The 9,983-nt window shown below is 41.5% G+C and overlaps 1 protein-coding gene across 1 annotated transcript in view; it reads right to left on the minus strand.

The window, feature by feature from the left end:
• Positions 1-6,407: 6,407 nt before the first annotated feature.
• The window catches only part of CCND2 (cyclin D2), a 33,662-nt gene continuing 30,086 nt past the window's right edge, over positions 6,408-9,983 (minus strand). The window contains exon 4 of the mRNA XM_010007175.1: positions 6,408-6,560. Coding sequence (XP_010005477.1) covers positions 6,408-6,560 — 153 coding nt within the window. The remainder of the gene's footprint in view (positions 6,561-9,983) is intronic.

Raw genomic sequence — 9,983 nt, forward strand, 5'->3', positions numbered from 1 at the left:
GCTGAGAAAATGAAATTACTTGGCCAGACTTTGTAGAAATTCTACCTGCCTTTCCATCAGCTTCATATTTATTGATGTGACTTGTAATTCACAGTATGAGGCAAGAATGAACTGGAGCTGGTGGAAAAATTATTAAACCTATTAAAAGTCAACAGCAGAGCTCTCCCTGTCTTCAACAGGGATAGAATTTCATTCTGCTTGTGCTGGTTGCATTAGATTTGTAGAGCTTTTTGCTTCTTTACAGCAGCACAGAATGAAGAGTGGCTACATAGTTAATGGGCAAATTAAAAAATACAGCAATTGCAATAGAAGTGTTTGAAGAGACTCCTGAAACAAGCATTAAGGATGCCTTATTTGAAACAAAAAGGAAAATTCCCTGCTTAGAAAGATAAACTGCATTTCTAGTCCCTACAGAAAGATTTTGGGAAATACAAAATAAATCTAACTCATTTACTGAAATTGGAAACATGGAGCAATTGTGTGGCGTTTTTCTCTTCTGAAATATTAAAGATTTCTTCTCTTTCTTTGCCTTCAGTTTTCTTTAACATAAAAGTCAGTTCAGGATGCATTTGTTTTAAAGCATGATTTTGCTACGTTGTCCCTCCTTAAAATCCTCAGGCTGTCCTTATGTAAAGTATAGGATCATGATGGGCAGAAATTGTTTGCAGATGGTAAGGAGACAACAATACAAAGTGGTTTCACAGGCCACATTATAATGGAACTTAACCCCATTGTATGTGGCTTCTCAGCATTTAGCCAGCTTTCTTCAAAGGAAAAGAACAGGCTGTTGTCCAATTAATTTAAATTTTAGCTTCTCTGCCTTATATCCACTATGTCTGAAAACATATATTTATTTCAACAACAGAAAATCACCCCTTTGAGCTTTACACCACAAAAGGAAGGTGTAAGACAACCCTCATAATTTCCAGTTCTTCATAGGCTCTCAGAGATGCCTATGAAATGCTGCAGATTGCTGGTCATGCTGTTAAAGGGTGACTTCTGGTTCTTTAAAATTTCTACCTTGGTGCAGAAAATCTGCAAAAGATGAGGCTCACAGGTAACCTGCCAGGGAAGTTTTGAGACTTTGCCTAAAGCCACAGCTCCCAAGTTTAGGTGATTATAGCTAGAAAGGTCTTCATCTCCTGACTCACAACCTTATGATTTAGCTTGTATTTCCTATCCAGTCCTTGATTTTTTTTTTCTATTTGTTCATATCTTTTGATTTTTGCTCAGATGTTTCTTCATTTTAGCAACATATGTTTCTCCTTTTGAGTATTTTTCCTTCTCCCTGTTTTTTTGTTGTTGTTTTTGGTAGGTTGGTTGTTTTTTTTTGTGGTGGTTTTTTGTGTGTGGGGAGGGGTTTAATTTGTTTGTTTTGCCTGTGTTGTTTTTTTTTGTTTCTTTTTGTTTGTTTGGGTTTTTTTTCTTTATCTTCTATGGTTTTGGCTGTATTATTCACTTGATGATGGTGTTACATTTTCCCCAACGTGTCTGCCCAAATACCTCTTCTTTATTCTTTGGTGCCTCTTTGCTCTCCCCAAGGCTGCCCAAAGGCCTCAAACTCAGTAGGAGAAGACTGCTACTGGGTGGCAGTGAAGGAGAGACACAGGAGTCAGGCCAAGTATGTCACAGAAGAGACTGGTCACTTCACAGCAAGCATCCATGGGCAGGAGATGTGGAAGAGGGTGAGGGTGAGCATCCCACCTCCTGGGCTCAAGCTGAGCAAAGAGACTGGGCACATACATGCTTGTCTCTGCCCACAAAGCCTTCTCCTTTTACTCAGTTCATCAAAAGCTTTTAGAAAGAAAAACAATGGAATTTTTGCAGTAGCCTTTTAAATGCAACAAATAACTGAGTGGAGGTTTAAATAATATTGCCATCAGTTGCAAGAATGTGCATGTTGTTTACTTACAAGGACTTCTCCACCAGCTAAATTAAATTTCCACCAAATACTTTGATCCAGCAACTTCCTATCTTCAGGACTTTTCTCTCCTTAAACTCACAGGTCCATTTCACAGAAGAAAGATGCCAGAATATGCCTATCCAGAATGAGCTACGTTTTAGAAGAAAACTTGTTCTGTGACTGCAGCATTCAGTAGTTCACATTTTATATGCCTGTTAACACCATCTACCTAGGCTTTAGAATCATGTCTCCTTTTGCACCGTCTTCACACTGAATGAATAAAACCAAGATAGGCAAATTTAGGTCAAGGTGAGTTTATTGTCCATACAGCATATCTAATCCCGCCCAAACACTTCTCTTAGAACCATCTTTAAACTAGTCAAAACAACAGGTTATTAATAAAAATGACAACACTGAACAAAGAAGACCTTTTCAAAGGTAATCAAGGCTACACTGTATTAGAGTCTTACCCATCGAAAACAATCTCGCATACTTTCTAAATACTTTTGTTTACACTGATCATGTCTACTACTGCACTTCCTAGCATCCCCTGACCATATAAACATCCACAGCTCTTAAAGAGCACGTTGTGAGAGAATAACATTGACTTGATATGGCATCACACTCAAAAAAAGCAATTTAAAAAAAAAAGGTTGAGAACAGAAACTGTGCAACTGAAAGGGATTTCTGAGGTACATGAGAACATGGTAATAAAGTGGAAAAAAATCCAGCGCCCGGGTGGTTTGCTGAGTAATTACGAGCCCTCCAATTATTCAAGCCTAAATCATTGATATTAAAATAGGATTAATAGTATTTTTCTTTTTCACAAGCATGCTGGGAATATAAATAAATTGATTACGAGGTGCTCCTACACTACAGTAATGGGAGGGAGGGGAAGATCATCGAAGCACCATCAACAGGAAGCTGACAGAGAACCACTCAGCAATTGTGCGGATCCTTTGGCACTCGTAAAGGTATCATCAGCAAGGTATGGTTTTAAATTAATCAGTAGGAAGGTTGATGATTTCTGCAATTCAGGGGAAAAAAAAAAATCTCACACCTCTTTTGCAATAGTAGTATTCACTTTTTAAACGTCTGAAAAAGGAGTACTATGCAGTGTTGTGATTTTGAAGGCTACTGTGAGAAAGCTCAAGTTCTAGGTTTTCCAGACTTCGCGTACAGCCCGTTTCAGGGTGTAAGCAGGTGGTTGGCATGTTCTGAGGAGGTCAGGGCTGCTGAGGACACTTACCCCCCGTGGTGGGTCGGTCAGACCCGCCTGGATGCCACAAGGGACCAGGGCTGCTGATCAGCACTACGACTCCTGCGCCTGCTCTGGGCCCCTCCAACCGCCACACAAGGAGCAGACCTCAGGGGTGGACCTCACCCCCATCCCTGTCAGCACTGAGGAGCCCTGGGAGAATGATGCTACAGGAGGGGATCCCTGCCTGGGAGCCGTACACTGCAGGATGTGGGATGAAGAGCAAGCATCCTAAAGATGACTCTTGCCTACACTTGACCTATTGCACAGAGGGGAGCAAACGAGGCACATGGGATGGACACTGTGCCTATGGTCACTGTGGGCAGCTGTGCCACAGCCCAGGACGCAGTGAGGGCTTCCCACCATCTGAGGACACCTCCCAGTGAAGCCATATTTGCTATCATAGGAGGGCTCTCGAGGAATGATCTGATCTGTCATATCTATGCTGCATGAAGCTCCAGACTCTCGCTTCCACAAAATTAGCTGTTTGTTTTTCCTCCAGGAGAGATAGGGTCGCTGAACTTCAGGTAATCTCAATGTGGAACATTAAGCCGGGAGGCAATGGCAGTGCTAACAATGCTATCCCCACCACCAGTTTTGTGAAACTCTGGTGAAGCTTCTGGCAGAGAATTAAGGCATTTTTTCCACTATGAAAAGGATACCAAAGCCAGCGCTCGGGCTGCCTGCAACCTCTCCCTGCCATGGCCAGAGTGTGGGCCCCGGGGAAAAAACAAACTGTCATGTTGTGAGGTATTGTGAAAATGGGAACCATTTGTGTTTTGTCCAGTAAACCTGAGGTAAGTATGCTGTCTTTGCAGGGTGTGATGGAAGGAAGGAAGGAAGGAAGGAAGGAAGGAAGGAAGGAAGGAAGGAAGGGAGGAAGGGAGGAAGGGAGGGAGGAAGGGAGGGAGGAAGGGAGGAAGGGAGGAAGGAGGGTTCGGGAATAATGAACACAAAAAAAACCTGTACAGGGCATTTCCAGTAAATCAAAGAACTCATAGTATCTCCACTTAACCATCTACTTCAGGATTTGAAATTTAAGCAGTAAAATAATATATTATAAAAATGTTTATGTTTATAAAATAGCAGCACACTCAGTGAAACAATACAGCTAAGTACTGTTAATGTGAATAAGAATGAAACAAATAATAGCTTCTTAGCAGCGCAAAAAACCCCCAAAAAAACTAAAACCAAAAAACCCCCAAAAACCAACAAAACCTTAGAATCTTACTCCATTTTCTACCCTCATCTAGCCAAATACGGCTTAGTCCATTCATATATTTTTCTAAGTAGCATGGTCTTTATGAATTTTTGTCTTAAAAATGCAAACATTAACATTTCAACCAACAGCTTCATACTGTATATTTGCAAACTGTTAATAATAAAATTGTGCAAAGAAAAAAAAAAAAAGTTGCCCCAACTCCTTTGCCATCTAAATGCCTCTTAGTTACCGACGGAGCAGAAAAATAAATTCAAGTACACTGAACACACCTTTGTAATAAACTCCAAGTCACACACCTTGATGTTTACCACTCGTGTCTTTTGCACAAGCAATTTTCTTCCGTTGTCCATAGATAAGCATGCAGGTGGTAGTAAGATCCTTCTGTGACACTGAACAATACAAATCATCAGGCTTGTATCTGGAATGTCATGACAGGAATGTCATCTGAAGCAAGTGTTGGTATTTTCAGCAACACTGACACTAACCACTTACACCAGATACTGGAAAATATTGACTATAAAGCCATATGCTTTGCTTTTGTGACCCTTTCCTTTCTTTCCCTTTCCCTTTCCCTTTCCCTTTCCCTTTCCCTTTCCCTTTCCCTTTCCCTTTCCCTGTCCCGGTCCCTTTCTCTTCCTTTCTTTTCCTTTCCTTTTTCTTCTTATTATTTTTTTCATTTTTTTCCTTGACAAAATTATCATAAACCACCTCATTTAATCCCTTAGGAACAATTTTCAAAGTGCTTTTTGAATTAAATGGTTTACAAAAACACTGTGGATCAAGGAAGTTACTGAAATGTTGAAAAAAGTGTGAAGGGAAAGGTGGATAGTAGAAGAGGGATCAAATCAAATCCCATCTTCTTTAACACAGTGAGTATATGTTAAAAAGGAAGATCAACAGAGCATCACTTAAATATCTTTATGGCCAAGCTAAGGAGCTGCCAAAAAATTAACACTTATGTGAAGCATTAGCACTGTAAGGAAATATAATGCTTTTCACAGATGATCCACAGCATCTTGCAATCCAAAGGTCAGAGGTGATCTGATTAACCAAATGGTTGGAATTAATTGGTATTACCCCCATCTAATGTGAACACTCAATAACTTTGGCTTGGTCCACAGTTGGGTAAATGGAATTGCCCTTATGCCAGAGACACCACCGTGTTTAGAATGAACCATCTCTGAAGGAAAAGTAGAAGTCAAAAGGGGAGTGGGGAATTTGGAAAAGAAAAAGGAAGGAAAGGAAGGAAGGAAAGAAAGGAAAGGAAGGAAGGAAAAGAAGGAAAGGAAGGAAGGAAAGGAAGGCCCCAAAACAAACAACCAAAACAAAAAAAAACCCCACCTGCTCTTCTGGCTGGCAAAATAAAGCATCTTCTTTCTTAGGTAGCAGCTACCACAGACAGCAGGAGTAAACAAAACTAACATACAGAGATCCAACAAACACTTCTGACTAATAACAGAGGTGACAGATCAGCAAATCTCTTCTGCATTCAAAATGGTTCAATTGCTTCAGGGACCATTTCCCACTTTGCCCTAAAACCCTTATTCTATTGCTTTGCAATCTAGTCAAGCCATAAAATCGCACACACGATTCCTTTCTTAAATCTAAAAAAGGGGTGTATGCACTAGATCATAATACACAGACAAATATACTCTACTTTGTTCCCACAGATGCAGCTTTACATTTATCCAGCTGCTTTATATGCTTTTATAAGCATTTAATATCACTGATACATAATCAAATAGCAATTATATTGTGGGATTCCCTTCTGTAGAACATCACAGGCACAAAACGTGGGTTTTTTTTCATTATTAAGTGTTTTGTTTCAGTTTTTTTGTTTTGTTGGTTGTTGTTTTTTGTTTTGTTTGTTTGTTTTGTTTTGTTTTTTACCTAAAAGAGCTTTAAATATGTTCTATGTGGGAGCAAATATATATAAAAAAAAAAAAGAAGATATGTCACTCTAAAAATAGTAACAAAAATAAAAATGCTGAAGGGAGCAAGCGTGACTTTCTGTGCTGATGTCCTCACAGGTTGATATCTCTCACATCTGTGGGAGTGCTGGCCTGGTCCAGTTCATCCATGGTCTTAGGATTGCTTTGCTGCTGCTGCTGCTGGACTTGCCTAAGGCTCGTTACTAGCACCGCCTCGATCTGTTCTTGACAAGCTTTAAGGCAATCCTAGAGGACAGAAAGCAAATGGATCTGTTAGCAGAGACAGAAAGGTTTTTTCCTTACTGAGCTGGCAAACACTGGAAGAGCATCAACCTGGTATTCCCAAGGAGCATCTGCTGTGACAGAAAACCAGCGTGAATTCTCACAGGCAATCACTGGGCACAAACTCCCTGAGTTAAAAACTGTTAATGCCATATTTATTAGTCTCGAAATCTTAATATCTTACCTGTTCTTGCTCATTTGTGTGGTCTTCTTGTGCAGGAACCAAAAGTGTGGCAAAAATAAAGGGCAGGTATATGAATTTTTCCATTTCTCTCTGAAGGGTTAAGTGACTTAGGAGGGTCTTCACTGCAAAAAAGCTGCATTTTTCTTATGAAATAACAAACGTGCTATACCAAAGCCACACAGACAGAGTCAAGTGAATTGATGGTAAATCAAAGTGAAGAAGTTTTGAGGTCCCTGAAAAAGCACAGTGCTCTGTCACTGAGTTTTTAATCAGTCACACATTTGGCTTCCCAAGGCAAAAGCAAAAGGAGGGTCTGTTTATCTGTGAAGATGCGTGCAGGGGGAATGAATGTTGCAGCCCTAAACACACAGCCATGTTATCCTGCTATGAGCACACTCCAGAGAAGAAAAGTGATTTCAGCAGCAGAGGAGGAGTAGGAGGTGCAGGGTATGTTCCAATACCTTCTCTCTGGGAGAAAGACTATTTTACTAGCCACAGGAGTGGTTACTGGCAATAATTCACAGAAGACATTCAAGCAAGGACAGCTACTAGAAAAGTTTTAAGTAAAAAATGCACAGCCAAGCCTCAGAGACCACTACATTACAAATTATACTACACAACACTTGGAGAAAAAGCAGGATACAGTACAGCTACACAAACTTGAGAGCCCTGTACAGCAGGAGTCCTGCAGTGAAGTAACAATAAACAAATACATGTGAAGGATTCACCCCACTTAAACCAGAAGATGACTACTAATATATTACAGGATGTTCCCCATCCTTGATAATATGCTGCAAGATCAAACACTATGTATATTATAAAAAAAAAAAAAAAAAAAAAAAAAAAAAAAGGAGAAACATTGATAAACACCTGGTTATAGCAGGAACTGAAAAATAAAACTAATGTCATGACTGTGTAACAGAATGCCAAGCATGTGCAGTGCACAGGGACTGCAAGAGCATCAATATGACACATTAACTGGGTTTCTCTAGAAGCAGCCCCATGGATTACTGGAAAAGGTATTGATACTGCTCATTAACAGCTGGGTAAAAAAAAAAAAAAAGCGTGAGAAACATTGATAAACACCTGGTTATAGCAGGAACTGAAAAATAAAACTAATGTCATGACTGTGTAACAGAATGCCAAGCATGTGCAGTGCACAGGGACTGCAAGAGCATCAATATGACACATTAACTGGGTTTCTCTAGAAGCAGCCCCATGGATTACTGGAAAAGGTATTGATACTGCTCATTAACAGCTGGGTCTCTCCCAAAATCTTCAGGTGGTTTCAGTAGCAGGGGTTTTACAGCAGAGTATTTTAGCCAGAGCCCTGGCAGGGGTGGCGAGACCCAGTATCACCATTCCCACTTTCGTGTAGGATTGCTAAAGAGCAGAGCTGGACACTCATGTCCACGGGGTCTCATGGGCACTTGTGTCCACCTTGGAACCCAGTATGGAATGCAACTACAGCTCTGGGGAGCCGGGCTCTGACCAGCAAAACACACTGCCTCCGTGCAATAGCAGGTTATTCAGGAGAGTTTGAAATGTTCATGTATGGATGTTTAATTTGTCATTTTAGCGAGACTCTGAAAACACATCAAATGCAGAGTATCTCTTTCACTGACAACATCTACGTTTGTGATGGGCACAGTCAGCTCTGGTGGTTCATGAACATCCATTTTTCTTGGCTACTGACCAGCATATGCTAGCTGCAAAACCATGTCCTTTCCTTGCTGTGAAACCAGCTTAACACAATGAAGCATCACAACCTTTCTCTGAAGGTGTATCTGCCAAAGGGAGGCCATAAGAAATGGCTTTTCAAAAGGACCAGGGAAAAGGGCATTGATGAGACGCTTGCTGTATTCAGTGATGAGGCTCACACTAGCTAAAGGCAGAGTGAGATGCCACTGAAATTTGCTGATTGTCTGTGCTACTCATGTACAATCTGATTCAGAAGTTTGTTCCCTCCGATTGGTAACACCCCAGTGAAAGAGGCAGGGTGACACAAAAAAACCTCTACTGCAACACTGTGTGCATGTGGTGGGCAGACTAAGCCTTCCCCATGTTTGCCTTTTGTCATGAGAGACTGTGGGACTGCCCCTCAGAAAGGTGCTGTGGTCAAGTTAGCTGGCTTGCAGCCATACATCACCTACCCCAACACAGCAGCACTGCAAGCAACACCTGTCATGGCTAGAAACTTTCCCAAGTTTCAGTCACTGGAGCTAAACTTTCCCACAGTTTCTCCTCTGCCTCAGACTGGCTTTTTTAAGGAAGAGGAGAAACCACAACAACAACAAAGTGCCTGTTGTGTCCAAGGACAGCTGATTTTACCAGCATCAGCCAGCTCTTAACCAAAGTTTCCAATTGCTGTTGGGTTGGGAAGATTAAGTATAATTTTATAATTCAGCATGGCACATGGAGGGGTGGTCAGATACCTTTTGATATTCTCAAGAAATGCAGCCCAAGATTAGCCAAGATACATGGCTCAAAAAACTGCATACTGCATTAAATTCAGAGCCCTGATGATTGAGGAGGTCTGTGCATTGGAGGAAGGTACCCACCTCTTTGCCTCTAAGCCTGGCTGAACATAGCAGAGTCCCTGCAGGGGTGCACAGGAGTTACCTGCCAGCCCAGGAACCTATGCTTCCTTCCTCTGGAAACTAGATTATAAGAAAAATTGTATCTATGTGCCATGACACTGGCACAGAGTCAGAATACCAATGAAGCATGATGCCAAAGGAAGCTGGGACACAAAGAGATTGTTAAAGGCGGCCTGGGGAGCACTGAACACTGAATTAACGTGACTGGCTGTATAGGCTTCTTGTCTCAGGGAGCACAACACACTGCTCCTGAGCTCCAGCAGGCACCAGTGTAGCCCACAATACAGCAAGAGAGTGCTGCAACCTGCTCTTGGTCACACCAGTTCTTGCCCATACCCTGGAATGACTCCTGCATCAGGTGTATTGCAGAGATCACCTTGAGCTCTTTCTAGCCACCTCTAGATTGTGCCCGGATTTCCCTCACTCCTGTACTTCATCCCAACGTTCTATGAGCAGAAATGATTCTCCTGGAAGATCTGAGATACCTCATGAGCACCACCACTGCATTGTCACAGGCAGTGAGTAATCACAATCATTTGCAACCACTAAATAACTGCAGGGCTCAGAACCGTGGAGCAACCGAAAAATGATGTCAATTCAGCA

The sequence above is a fragment of the Chaetura pelagica genome, unplaced genomic scaffold, assembly GCF_000747805.2.
Source record: "Chaetura pelagica isolate M959 unplaced genomic scaffold, ChaPel_1.0 scaffold211, whole genome shotgun sequence".
Lineage (NCBI taxonomy): Eukaryota > Metazoa > Chordata > Aves > Apodiformes > Apodidae > Chaetura > Chaetura pelagica.